At 38.2% G+C, this 15,151-nt stretch overlaps 1 protein-coding gene across 4 annotated transcripts in view; it reads left to right on the forward strand.

The window, feature by feature from the left end:
* Positions 1-15,151, forward strand: part of ATG10 (autophagy related 10) — a 220,222-nt gene that overhangs the window by 4,191 nt on the left and 200,880 nt on the right. For 3 of the 4 annotated variants that reach the window (XM_019929744.3, XM_019929745.3, XM_019929743.3), the window contains exon 2: positions 10,899-11,018. In XM_019929744.3, coding sequence (XP_019785303.2) covers positions 10,911-11,018 — 108 coding nt within the window. In that variant the 5' untranslated portion in view covers positions 10,899-10,910. Of the gene's footprint in view, positions 1-2,801; positions 2,821-10,898; positions 11,019-15,151 lie in introns of those variants that run through there. The other variant, XM_073802271.1, reaches the window with a different exon arrangement.

The raw sequence follows: 15,151 nt of genomic DNA on the forward strand, positions 1-15,151 counted from the left end.
GTTCCTTTGTAGATAAACTGTTTTTTTCTGCCTGCATTTTTGTTTTCCTTTTTGTTCTTTAAATAAAGATATTCCATAGACTACCTGTAGGCACAGGTTTCCTTCTAGCAGTTTTCTCAAACATACTGAGTCCAGTCAATTTATAGAAGTAAATCTCTTTAATCTTTCTTTTACCCAGATCAGGAAAAATTTTTCAATGGTATGTTTGCTTATGATTTCAATTCAGAAATGCCAGTTATTTGTAGGTTGGATCTGTGTTCTTTGTCCTTTCTATCAATCAGTATGCATTGTTTTCATCTTGGTTCTTTTCCTTCCGTGTTTGGAGATCACCTCACGTGTATATGCTAAAATGTTAATGAGATTCTTTTCCAGCTTCTGTACTTCTCTCTTTTGCCTCTTATATAGAGTTTGTCTAATATTGGGTTGGCCCAAGTTCGTTCCGGTTTTTGCATAACATCTTATGGAAAAACCCGAACGAACCTTTTGGCCAACCCAATATTATTTGTTTGAATTCCCTTCCAGTTTTTTCTTCTTCAGTTTCCTTTTTAACATTAGCTGTCTTTTTCCTTCTTATCTCTTGCTTTCAGTGGCTGCGTTTTTATTTTTCCTTTTTCTTTTTCAGTTGGTAAATTAGATAATTTCTAAGTTTTTCTCCTGATTCCCAGTGTAAGCCCATTATAGGAGCAAGCTTTCTCTCTTCCTCTTTATGGCAGTGCTCCTCTTTCTTATGGTGTACAAGCTTCATCTTGGCCCTGTGCTATTATTGAGGTTTTTGGTTTTCTTACCTTGACAGAAGAGGGACTTGTGTAGGGATGTTGTTGCTCATTCTTGTCAGAGTGAGTAAGCTACCTTCATCCTCCTCACTACACTTAGATGCTGGGGACTCTTCTTCTCAGTGTTAGGTTGGAGAGCATGTTGATAGATACAACCCAATTTATGAAGGATAGATCTTTCTGTACTCAGGAGAGGTCTTATTTTCCTATTGTCTAATCTTTCAGTCCTATGTCTCTAATGAGGGGAGTATTTTTCTGTAATTTGAAGTGGTTTATAGTTTTTTTTTTAATAAATTTATTTTATTTTTATTTTTTTTTGGCTGTTTTGGGTCTTTGTTGCTGCACGTGGGCTTTCTCTAGTTGCAGTGAGTGGGGGCTACTCTTTGTTGCAGTGTGCGGGCTTCTCATTGCTGTGGCTTCTCGTTGCAGAGCATGGGCTCTAGGTGCGCAGGCTTCAGTAGTTGTGGCACATGTGCTTCAGTAGTTGTGGCTCGTGGGCTTTAGAGCGCAGGCTCAGTAGTTGTGGTGCACGGGTTTAGTTGCTCCACGTCATGTAGGATCTTCCTGGACCAGGGCTCGAACCCTTGTCCCCTGCGTTGGCAGGCAGATTCTTAACCACTGCGCCACCAGGAAGCCTGGTTTATAGTTTTTTGAGTTTAGTGGTGAGACCTTATTCTTCTGAGGGCTCATACTGTTCCCGCAGCTACCTATTGCTGACACCTTCCACTTCTGGCCATGAACATTATATCATTGGTAAAGAATGTTCTTCAAAGAGAATTACTAATGGGTATTAGAAGCCAGTTGTGGCATTTGCCAATTTCTCTGGTGTAAATATTCCCACTGTGGTCAATTTCAGGCTGTCAACATGATGTCAACTGGCTCCCCAAATTCCTGAAAACTTAACTATTGACTCTTTGATATAATCCAGCTCCAGCATGCCATGGCATAAAGTCCCACTGAAGGAGATGTTCCCTAAACTCTTGGAAGATGGTGGGGGTTGAGGAAAGGAAACGGTCTCATGAACTCTGTCCTCAGCCCCAAGCTGCGGGGCCACTGCAGCCTCTTTTTTTCTGAAGGAAATACAGAATTGAGAGTGAGATGCCTTCTTACCCTCTTCCTAACTGGACCTTTTGCTGCAGAGGCCATAGCAAGCATCAGCTACCAATAAAGCTACCCCACATCCCTCAATTCTAGTTTAGGTACAATGTTGTATCCTGTTTAAAGTTTGATTTCAGATGTGTGTTTCAGTGGGAAGGCAAGGAAGGAGTGCTGAGCCTGCTGGCCAACTGCTGCCAAGCCTGAACCAGCTTCCTTTCTTTTGCTGCTTCCTGTGCTATTTATTGGATTACTGGGGTCACACCTGCTGTGCCCTGCCCAGGCTGCCAAATGCCTTGAAATCCAGGCCCATTAATACCCCCATTAAAATGATCTATCTTTTGTCTCAGTGTTCTAGCATGAATCCTCCTCAAAAGTATCTCTGGTGCTAATTACATATGCTTATTTTGGGGCCTTCAGAATCAGGTAGTTTCTGGTCTGAGCCTAGGATTCCACATTAAAATTTGTACCCTGGGTGCTTCTTTACTCTCTAAAATTTGAGGACCACTGCCCGAGGATCCTGCTAGGTAAGTGATTAACTAATCTAAATTAATTCAAGCCAAGTTCTCATAAAGATAATAGGTTGAATTCACTTCCCTTGCTAGTAACTGCATGTTTTTTTAGGAAAGAGTCTAAATCTAAAGTTAAAATGCAGAATTGCTGCAGGGAGGGACAAGTACAAGTAGGCAAGGAAGTTGCCTACTTTTATTAGTTAAAAATGATCTTTAGGGCTTCCCTGGTGGCGCAGTGGTTGAGAGTCCGCCTGCCGATGCAGGGTACACGGGTTCGTGACCTGGTCCGGGAAGATCTCACATGCCACGGAGTGGCTGGGCCCATGAGCCATGGCCGCTGAGCCTGCGCGTCCGGAGCCTGTGCTCCGCAACGGGAGAGGCCACGACAGTGAGAGGCCCGCGTACTGCAAAAAAAAAAAAAAGATCTTTAATGTTTAAAGGTATGCATAGTACAATATGTTCTGTGATAATCACATTTTTGTAAATGATCTAAGTTCTGGGGAAATTTAGTTATATGTCTTAAAGTGTTTTAGTCTTGTTATGACTCTAATATATATTGATTTATAGATTCATCAAAAGAAATGTCTCTGACCAAAAGCACAAAACAAACAAAAACAAAGAATCAGTTCCCCACACATTAGATTAAAAATCCTATAAAAAAAATGTGGAGAGCTGTAGTGAAAAAAATTGTTTTTAAAATTAAGAAGGATCATTTGAACAATGATTATATACACAGTGTTAGAATTCGTTGGGCCGCGTTTCTGAAAAGATATTTAATAGCAGCAGAATAAGCTTCTTCACACTGTCTACTTTAGGGCTAACCTATAGTTTAGAAAGACTTCTTTCACTTGGTGAGGAAAAAAAATTATTCTACCTTTCCAATCTTTAGCCTCTGTTGGAGCACTTAAAATAAGGTTTTGATTGTTTGAGCTTAAAAAAAAACAAACAAACAGCTGTTCAGCAAGTGTGAAAACTCAAGCAAAATAGATGTATTAACAGCTTACACCATATGACATGAAAGAGCTCTGACTCATTTCTGACTTTTCCTTATAAGAGATGAGAGGTTCATTGTTTAGGATAAGATGAGAATTGGAAGTAGTCTTTTACTGTGAGTTCATCTGTGTTCTGTTGTCACCTCTGGTCTGAAGATAGCTTAAGTCTGGAAACATAGGCAGTTCACATGTCTCAGGTTTTCCATGTGCAAAATAAGGATTATTCTTGCCATTATTGCTTAATAAGCTGCAGTTGTGGTTATTTCCATTTTTGACCATAATTTCAGCCATCTCTTAATAGAAAGTTCTTAAGATTCTAATTTCTGTCTCTACTAGTCTAGGAACTTGGTAAAGGACCAGAGTATTACAACTTGAAAAGTACATATAAAAATGTTAATTGAATTATATTTTCCTTTTTAATGAGTTGAAATATTCTAACTTGAGCAAAGAGGCAATAATTACTCAGTGATATTTCATTATACCATATTATGATGATTTGAATTGAGATGGATATCATTTTAATATAGTATAATTCCTAAATTTGTAATCAAGCCATAAGTGTTTTTATTATTGTATGTAACATCCTTCAGCAAAGCCCGGTCCTTAGATAATTTTAAAAGTATTCAACCAAATATTAATTAGTGCTTTGATGTTCAGTCATCTTGCTAGTGGCACAGTGCTGTTAATTAGATAAACTATGGCTATTGAGTGAAATTTTATGTTTCGACTAACATTTTGAAGAGTTCAGTAAACCTCAAGTAACTGGAGGGCTTAGGGAATGGAGTGTTTTCACTTAGTTCAATTTTATTATTAAGTGAGGGTTTGTTTGGAATTTATAGAATGTTCCAAAATGTATTAGTATTCTTTATGAATTAAATTCAATTTTTCTTTGATTTAGTATCTCTCAGTATATGTCACAGTCATCATATAGTCGGAAAAATGATTTCTCTAACCACTTTGTTTTGGTCTTTCTATTCTCGTTCTCTATCCTCTCCCTGAGTGATCAAATGTGTTCTGTTATCTATGAAATGCTGATTTAGAATCAATATTTCTAGCTCAGATTTCTCTTTCCTCTTGAGTTCCAGATCCATCTCAAAATTCCTGCTAGATCTCTTTGCTGGGTATTCCATAGGTATTTCAAACTCAAACTCCGTAGCGCTACATTAAACCCATCTCACTCCCCAGACCTGCTTTTCCTAGAGGGATCTGTTTCAGTCAGTAGACCACCACTTAAGGCCAAGAGCTAGGACTCTTTCTTGAACCTTTTCTCCCTTCAATCCCTTACATACCAAGGTCAGCCAGTTGTTGTGATGAGTATACTACACTATCAAAATATCTTTTGAATCCGTCTCTCTTCTACCCTACTGCCAATCTTTGGCTCTGTTTAGCATTATTTTGTCTCTCCTAAATGATTGTAAGGACCTTTTAAGGGGTCTTCAGTCTGGTTAGATCTGTAGTCCCTTTTGGAAACCAGAATGCAAATCTGCTCAGTTTACTACCATTTCAAAACCCTTTAGAGCCCTCAGGCTACAAGGCTGTCTTGTCTTCATCAACTGTGGTTTTCTCAGTACCCTTCCTCTACCTCTGTATTTCAGTCAGACAAGAGTTCTTCAATTACTAGACCTTCTCTTACATTCTTAGGCTTTTGCACAGTCTGTTCCCTTTACCTCCTCCTTTTGCTGTTAGCTTCTGTTCTTTTACAGACTTCTTAGATGTCACAGACTTCTTAGATGTCACTTTCTCAACTTGTATCTGCACTGAAGCACCTTGTTACCCAGAATTCTTTGTGTAAACTGGAGATCTCACTTACACCTTGAAACATTTGACTGCCTTTGTAGAAGCCCCTAGAGTTTATCGACTCTTCTGTACTTGGTTCTTGTACTTGGTGCTTTCTCTTCCCAAACTTGTTCTCCCACTGTTCCCCTGTTCCTCTCCATTGTGATCTCAGGATCACACATCCACAGCAAAAAAAACTTGTCTAAACCCTTAATTCATTATTTCCTTTACTACATTCTGTGGAGTAAGATGTTAAAAAGTGTTCCCAGGAAAAAGAATTTTGTGGTCAAAAGAGTTGGGAAACCCTGAGTTAATAGTTTCCCCATATAAATGTGCATTGTGAATCTCCAGGGTGGGAGTGGTGAGTGGATGCAGTGTGGATGTTTCTACACGTATCTTACGTGATGTTAACATCTGCACAGGTTAGTGCTTCCACTAACTCGTTTTAAAGGAAACTTGACTTAAAAAACAAACAAACAAAACCCAAAAACTCTTTGAATGGAGGCTTTTTCTTCCACTCTACAAAGCTCAGTGTACTGAGATTGCTGGTAACCCCACTTCTGAAGAGCCAACTTTAGGTTACTGCTTCTCCAGCCTCATGTAAATATTCCTGCTCCTTTGAGGCTCATGAAATTCAGCTCTACCAGGTATGGCAAGGTAGACTTTTTTCTCACATGCTGTCCCTAATCACTGGTAGTTGCTGCCTTGAGGGTCATCTTGAGAAGGAATCCAAGGCTGTGTTTGGCTATCATGAACACAGGTATTGGTTTTTAGTGATTATTCTTGATGGACTTGGCATTATATACCACATATTACTTACCACCTCTGTGCTCTATTGTCTTCTACCGTTTGCCCCTTGTCATTTCTAAATCTCCTAGTTTAACTTACATATTTTTTAAAGAGCTCTCCATTCCCAGTAGCTCTCAGAATAATCCTAATTGACTTCAGTGTCCATGTGGAAGACAGTAAACATTACACGTCTTATAGTTGTTTAAACCTCCTGAGCTCCAGTGACCTCCATCTCCAAGCTACCTTATATACTTATTTCCATGGCCACAGCTGAGACCTTCTCAATTTCTAAATCTCATAGTCTTCCCATCTTCCATTTCCCTCCTTTCACTGCAGTTGTCCTTTACCCTCTTTCATATGCAGTATTTCTTGATACTGCCATATTTTCCCAGCCCCTTTAACCTTCTCTTGGCATCTTTTCTTTTTCTACATAATCTGGACCACTGAGCTGTTCTCACTAGCATATTCTGTTTCCTCGTTCATCCTTATCCTTCCACTGACTCAACCCAGCAAAACCTCAACTTGCATGCATATTCATTGCAGCCCTCTCTGCTTGTTCTGACACTTCGGGAGCTGAGGACTGCCGAAGGCAACCACAATACCTCACAGAGTGTTGCACTGCAAATTCAGGCTCGCAACCTGTGCTGGGCCTTCACTTGTACCTGCTCATCTTAAAATGTTGTCCTCTCTTCTTCTTCACCATCAATTCCTAATCTATACTCGCTTTCTCAAACACTCTGCTTTTATCATTATCCTCTACCCCTGCATCTGAAAATCTTGTGATCATCAGACTTTGTCTTCCTTAATTTGGGGTGCCATTGAAAAACTTCTCTAATTTTTATGTTCATCCTCAAATGCCTTTCCTCTGATTGCAAGGGACAAGGTGTTAATTGTGTTGTTCAAATCCATCCTGTGCTGATGACCACATCTCCTCCTAGCCCCTTTAGGATATTGCTTCATCAGTCACTTTCTCTCTTTGGTATTTTCAACTTTTACCTCTCTCCAACCCCCTTTGCTCAGCTTAAACATATATTCATATCTCCCTTTCTTAGGAAAAACAGTATCCTCCCTTAAGCCTATGTGCTGCTTCTGTTACCAATTTGTATCACTTTTCAATCAAATTTTTTGAAAAGTAGTCTACAAAGTTTTTACTTATTTCCTCACTTGTAGTTTTCTCCTCAGCCCACCACAATCTGGCTTCTCTCTCCACCATTCCTGAAACTGCTCACTAAGGCATCAATGACTGCTTCATTTTCAAGCTCCATGGATGTTTTCAGTCCTTTTCTTAATGGACCTCTCTTTTTCTTTTGACATTGTTGGTTCTTTGTTAGCTATTCTCTACTCCCTGGGCTCTGTGGCACTGCTCTTGCTAGGATCTCCTAATGCCTGACTCATTCTCTAGCTCTTTTGTTCATTCCTCTTCCTCAGTAGGTCCCTTAAATGTTGCTGCTCTGAAGGTTTCTTCCTCAACCCACTGCTCTTCTCACTATGCACAGAGGTTCCTAACTTTCTGGTTAAGACCCCTCAAACAATCTGTTGAAAATTATAGAATCTTTCCTTTCCAAAATATAGATAGGCATATACATACAAAATTTAGTGTAAAATTTCATGACCCACCAGAAGGCTTATTAAGAATTTGCTGTATGCATTCCAGCTGGGCAGTATTCACCCTCATGGTTTCATTTGTCTCTTTTAAACAGATGACTTGCAAATCTCTTAAGTTCATTTTAGCTTGCCTCCATAACTTAAGATGCATATTCTTTCCATTTCATTTCCATTTCATTGCCTGGCTTTAGATCCTCATGACCTCTCATCCAGCAACAGCTTCTAACTCTCCTCCCTGCCCTCAGGCTGTACCCTTCAGATCCATCTTCCACAGAACCACCGATGATTTACTATTCTGACCTTTTCAGCTCCAACGTCTGATTCTCTGTTTCCTGTGGAGACAGTCCAAACTCTGGCATGGCACACAAGTGACCTTTCAGGAAGTTCATCACTATTCTATCTGGTATCTTTGAGGCCCTTCCCATCCATTTCTCCTCCACTAGTGAGGGCAGACAGATTTAACTTGCATGGGATTTGACTATCTCTGTCTTACTATACTCTCTTTATCATGTTGGTGACATCAAACTTGCGGTTCTGTACACCCTTACTTACCTTGGTTCACACTGTCCTCCCCGCTTGGACCACTATTCTAACCCTGTGCTTCACTCACTGACAATTTGCCCTGCAAAAACTACTACTTAACCTTAAAGGTTCATCTCCACCCTCACCCCAGACACTTTCCCACACCATCCCCTCTTTGTAAGGAACTCTTCTTGTGCCTACCATAATCTGTGCATCACTCCATTGTATATACTTTAACTCGAAGTCCTCTTTTGCATTGCTGTCAGAATTAAGAATTGAGCTGTTAATTGAGAAATCTGACTAAAGCTAGAGTTAAAAAAATACATTTGTACTTAAAACATTTTATTTCAACTTAAAACATATAAACATTCATTTGCGAATTTTCTCATGTATGACCAAGGCATTTTCTTTGAGTATGGGTACTTGATTGGAATTCATTGTTCATTCTTAATTATACTGAACCTGGAATGCATCCTGTAAATTTCTAGTTTTGGTTTAAAAGAAAGAACTCAAGCCACTTGTGCCGCAATCTGAGTGCATAATCCTTGATTTGTATGATTTTTTTCCCCCTCAGCCAGTCTTTTCAGTTGTATTGTCTATAACTAGTTCAATAGTAGTTTGTTTTTTCTTATGAAGACTTACCTTTGTAGTCTTTCCAAGTCTTTATAAAGTCTACGTCTTAGAAATAACAGTTGTGTTTCTTTTTTACTTACATTTTATTGGTTTGGTTTGTGTTGCATTTAATTAAAGTATGTATTTATGATACATGAATATGGTTTGTGAAAGTACACTCAACTGATAGGAGCAGAGATGCTTCATAAAAAGCATGCTGTAGACATCAGTCATTGTTTTACAGAGGGAATAGATGCTGTGTCAGTTAATCTGGCAAGTTGAATGGAGGTTGGTCTTATAAGAGAGTTTCTGCTGTAATTATTGTTACTGGTTATCTCCCTTCATTGCAAGATAAGTTCTTTTTTTTTTTACAGTTCATACTTCATTTACTTATTCATTCATCCAACAAATGTTTATCAGGTTCAGTCTAGAGCCAGGCACTAAGCTGGGTGCTGGGGGTACCAAGATGAATTAGACTCGAATCTTGTCCTCAAGATGTTCATGGTTTAGTGGGAGAAACAAGGTACATCTTGATGGAAGCATCCTGGAGGGACACCTGTAGAATGTGTATGAGTTTGCCAGGTGGGTAAACGCTTCTGCAACCACGAAGGACAGAGAAGTAAGCAGCTGTAGAGTGACTGTCCCCCAGGTAACCTTTGGCAATGTCTGGAGACATTTTTGGTTGTCACAACTGGGGAAAGGGACGCTACTGGCATCCCAGTGGATAGAGACCAGGAATGCTGCTCAACATCCTACAATGCTTCATTCAAGATAAGTTCTTACAAGGCAAGAACTATACACTTTTTCATTTTTGTGTATCTAACCTTTACCTATGCACAGTGCCTACTACTTACATACAATATGTATTTGTTGGATGAGTGAACAAATTCTTATGTAGGTCATACTAAATTTGAATATTCAGAAAGAACACTGGACTGAGAATCAGCTAGTATAGACAGATCATTGGCCCTGGAGCCAAACTGGGGTTTGAACTTTTCCTCATTTGTATTCTTGAGCAGATTACTTACTCTTTTTCATTTGAGGAATGAGGATAACAGCAGCCTTTGGGTTTTGTGAGGATTAAATGGGAATATGAAGTGTCTAGCATAAGCACCTGACATAGTAAGCAGTTAACAAGTGCTAATTGTCCTGATGATGCTTATCACTAATGAGGAGAATGTGGGAATTCACTTGGTCCAACTTTTCTCATCAAGAGACTTGAACTATATAATCTGAGTTTCCTTCCAGCTGCTCTAAAATTTTCTTTCTATAAACAATGTTTCATGTTTTAGATAGATTTATATAACAAATATGTGGGTAATCCTTGATTTTTGGCACATTTGTAAACTCAATAAAGTAGGTAATTAATTAGGTGATCATCACCTTACACCTTGCAAAACAAATACTTTCAGGCTTTAGAACATCTTTTGTTAGTGAGTTGAACTCTAATATAAGGTGTGAAGAACAGCCCAGCTCCACTAATCACTGTGATGCTGCCTATATAAGAGCTAAGGTAGGAGATAGAGAAGGAAGCGTGAGGAGGTTGTTTGGAAGCATTAGCTTAGAAGAAGTGAGATAATGAACACTTGAAAGTTAATTTATGGACAAACTAAACTTTTTGAACCATAGATACGTATTTGTTATCAATACAAAGCTAGGTTTTGGGTTTTCATGTTTTTTTTTTAAAAAAAAAATAAATTTATTTATTTATTTATTTTTGGATACATTGGGTCTTCGTTGCCGTGCACGGGCTTTCTCTAGTTGCGTGAGCAGGGGCTACTCTTCGTTGCAGTGCGTGGGCTTCTCATTGCGGTGGCTTCTCTTGTTGCAGAGCACGGGCTCTAGGCACGTGGGCTTCAGTAGTGCGGGCTCTAGATCACAGGCTCAGTAGTTGTGGTGCACAGGCTTAGTTGGTCTGCTGCATGTGGGATCCTCCCAGACCAGGGCTTGAACCCGTGTCCCCTGCACTGGCAGGCGGATTCCCAACCCCTGTGCCACCAGGGAAGTCCCTGGGTTTTCATGTTGATCACATTTTCTTCCTGATTAAAAAAGGGGGATAGGGTGAGAAAGATGAAAACAAAACACTTTTTTTTTTGGAGTGGCTCTGAGGTTATTTTCCAATATACATCCCAAATTTTTGTTTGTTTAAAGAAATAAGTGAATTAGCTGAATTCTTTTTAGTATTCATTCCACAGCTGATGCTAATAGTTTTTATGTTTCAGTTGTTATTTAGTATGGAAGAAGATGAGTTCTTTGGAGAAGAAACGTTCCAGCATTATTGTGCAGAATTCATTAAACATTCACAGAAGATAGGCGATGGCTGGGAATGGAGAACTTCAAAGGTAAGAAAATTTTATTTTCTATTTCAATGGGGTTTTTTTTTTGTTCCCCCCCCCCCACGAAAACCTCAGTAATTGAAAGTAATGTATGAAAGCTAGTTTGATTTAGTAGAAGGCTTAAATTGAAGAATGTTTTAAAACAGATGTCCATTTTATTACTTCAGCTATATATACTCAATTATAATTAGGCTAATGAAGTATTATCTACAAAAGTCCTTAGGTGAACTGCTTCAATTTAATAATAAGAGTTGTTAGCATATTAATTATCTGAATGTAAACAGATGCTTCTGTGGTGCTTCAAACCATTTGCTTACACTATTAATTTTCTTAGGAAACTACTTTTGTCCAGAGAGTGGAAAGATAATCCAGAAACCAAACCATAGTCAAATAATCACAAATTCTGAAATATTGAGGACTGTATTCACTGGGAATTTCTTAATAATATAAATACTTCCAAAACATTCTTTCTTTTGATTCTATTCAGTAGTAATAATGTAAAAGGTCTATGTACTCATTTATTTCCACACATACATTTGGTAAGGTTCTCTGCCAAAAGCTCTTTAAGAGTTCCTTGAAATACTGTTCTTAGAGAATAAGTAAGTTTTCTCTACTTGACATTTTATCTGATCCGTGAAAAAGTGGTGAATCCTGATTCTCTGCTGATTAGCTGTTTCCTATATGAAATCTGAGAAATGAGAACAGTTTTGAGCTTATTCCTATGATTCAGATCTAGAGGCTAGGGAAATGCAGGCCTTGATCAGATCTAGATTGTCACTGGGAGGAGAAGCCATGATTCCTCTTGGGTCGTATATCAGCTAAGCTTTGACAGGGGAGCTCATGTGAGGGTTCAGAGGTATAGAGTCAATTTCTTGTGGTGGATTCTAGCCCCACTCTCTAAGCTAGTGATGGGACAGTTCATAAACTTTTAAGGCATCTCTTGCTCTAGGATAACATGACCTTACTAGCATCTTTTATTAATTTTGTTCCTGAGTATTTAAAAATTTTGTTTGCTATTGTGTTTGAATTTTTATTCATCTTATTTCTTCTATGATTATTATTGACATATAAAAGAACTGCTAATTTTTGTATATTAATTTTGTAACCATTCAGTCATCTTATTGAATTCTCCTGTTAATTTTCATAATTTTTCAGTGATTTCTCTTGTGTCTTCTAGGTAGAGTGAGGTTATCTGCAAATGAGGAGTTTTTTGTTGCCTTCTTTGTAATATTTCTCCCTACTATTTATGAACTGAGTAGAAAAATGTTAATAGTAATAACAGCTCTCTTTGTCTTCTTCCTGACTTTAATATTAATGCTTCTGATATGTAATGATTAAAACGTTGGTTGTTTATTCATTGAATGAGAATAGGTTTCTGACCCCTTTTGTCCTGTAATAATTTGTGTGATTATTCCTTGGGAACTTTCCCTTTTCACCAGGTTAAAAAAAAAAAAAAAGAATTTTTCTTTTATCTTAAGTTGCAAGCAGGATAATAGAGATTCCTGTTACCATTTCAGTGACCTAGCAGAGTTGGGGAGCAGAAAGGTAGGAAGTTGGGTCTGTGTGTGTATGTATGTGTGTGTGTGTGTGTGTGTGTGTGTGTGTGTGTGTATGTATGTGTGTGTGTTGGGAGACTCTGGGGAAGATCTCCAAGAGACAAATTTTATGTCAGAAGTTTCTTCACTGAATTTGTTGAAACTAGTGCCATAAGAACCAGTTTCCAGGATTTGTTTTTATTCTGGCCTGGCCTCTACTTCACGGATGGGTATGGCTAAGTCTAGTTTCTTGTTTGCTGCCACTTTCTGCTGAGTTCCCTACCCTTTGGAGTAAGAATTGCACCTCTAATTAAGGGCTGTTCTCTTTAATGTGGGGGTAAGCCTGTAGATAGTATCAAAACAAAACAAAACATTCATCAGAGAAAATCTTTATAGCCTTAGGGTAAGGACTGCAAACTCAAAAGTCTGTGAAGACCTGGTTGGGTAATGTAAGTGGGTCAAGCTGCCAGGGACAAGACAGAATGGACACTGAGTCTTGGGGCCTGTGGCTGACCAGAGTGCTTGGCCTGAGACCAGGTTGGAAACATGGGCCTAGGGTTTTACCAGATCTTCCAAGAAAAGTAAAAAAGATTTGGGGATAAAATCTAAATTTTTAAAGGTTGGCAACTAATTAAAAAAGATATTTTTTAAACACAGTGAGGACCAAACCCAGCATGCCAGTGATGTATAATATGTGGGCTCTGTGTGGCCAGTGGGTGACTTCTGGGACTGGATGTCTGCATGGTGTTGACTGTGGTTTCTCACCCAGCCCTGCTTCAGTGCATGCTGTTGATCTGAATTAGGAAAAGGGACTCCAGCAAGGAGATCCCTCTCTTCTGTATTTTGGAATATTAGTATTTTTACTACTTAATTTCTGCAGTTCTGTACCCAGTTTAAGAAGGAAATTGTGAATCAGTCACTTTATTTCCTTTAACCTTCCATCTGTATTACATCTCAGGCTTTGTGGGACTGTTTGGAGACAATACTTAGAATATTCTTTTACTTTTTAGGCTCCAGAAATTAATTTTTATATTAAAAATAGTTGTATTGATGTATAATTGACAAACAATAAACTGCACATATTTAAAGTGTATAATTTGATCAGTTTTCACCTATGTACGGACCTTGAACCTTCACTACAATCATGAGAGTGAACATATCCGTTATCCCCAAAAGTTTCCTAATACAACTTTTTAATGCCTCTCTCTGCCCCTTTTTGCCCCTTATTTTTTAAAAAACCTTTGTTTATCCCTGTATGTAGAGGCTCCTTTAAAGAGTACATATATTGTCACTCATACGTTCAGGTTTGTTCACAAATCACTTTGGTACCACCCATTTTATTTTTTAATTTTAAAATAATTATGACAATGTTTAGAGAATTGGTATAATTCAACTTTTTATATAAGGCAAAGCATCATTTTTTCCTGCAAAGTTGATGAGAAAAGCAATGTGAATTAATGAAACATGTAAATAATTTAAAATTTTTGAAAGGAAGAAGTTTCTTAAAATAATCAAAATAGTCCTAATTTTTATATCTGGAGGTATGCAGATTAAGGAGAATACTTCTAAATCAGTATTTTTTCAGTGGGGCTTAATTCTATTGGCATCTGGGCAGGATAGTTCTTCTTGTTCTCCTACCCCCATCATCTCCAAACGCTTCAGGAAGGCGGTACACTTTTGTTGAGAGCCATTGTTTAACATGATGGTCTGTCAGATATTAAAGATAGTGGTTAATAGCATGGGCTTCAGAGTTAGATAGACCTGAGTACAAATCCTGACTCTACCATTTACTAACTGGATTTTAGACAAATTACTTAATGTCTCCAAACTTCATTTTCTTTATCTATAAAATAGGAATAATAGTAATACTCACCTAACATGGCTATTGTATACGTTAAATGAGATTTGCATTCAAAAAGTTTAGCACAGTTTCTGGCACGTGGACAGTTATATTGTGGTTATAATTTTTAGTTGGTTGTTTGAAATTTTCAGCATCTTTTGTTATAGAAATAAAGCTATGAATGAAATTGTAGTTAGGTTTTCAGAAACCTTCATGAAAATCTATTAGCACCAAATATACCGTAATTGTCTGTAGTGTATTGTTCTGAATTCTCTACAATAAGGGGAGCAGAGATGGTAAATAACAATGAATGCAATTGTTTGAAACACATTATAGGGTTACGTTGTTTTATTGCACTTTGCTTTATTGCACTTTATGGATATTGCATGTTTTACAAATTGAAGTTTTGTGGTAACCCTGCCTCGAGCAAGTCTATTGGTACCACTTTTCCAACAACATTTGCTTAATCGTGTCTCTGTGTCATATTTTGATAATTCTCACAGTATTTCAAACTTTTTCATTATTATATTTGTTATGGTGATCTGTGACCAGTGATCTTTGATGTTAGTATTGTGATTGTTTGAGGGTGCCAGGAATCCTGTCCATTAAGACAGCGAACTTAATAAATGTGTGTGTTCTGACTGCTCCACTGACTGGCCATTGCCCCATCTCTGTCCCTCTCCTCGGGCCTCCCTATTTCCTGAGACACAGCAATATTGAAATTAGGCCAATTAATAACCCTAAAATGGGCTCTAAGTGCTCAA

The sequence above is a fragment of the Tursiops truncatus genome, chromosome 3 (genome assembly GCF_011762595.2).
Source record: "Tursiops truncatus isolate mTurTru1 chromosome 3, mTurTru1.mat.Y, whole genome shotgun sequence".
In the NCBI taxonomy this organism is placed as follows: domain Eukaryota; kingdom Metazoa; phylum Chordata; class Mammalia; order Artiodactyla; family Delphinidae; genus Tursiops; species Tursiops truncatus.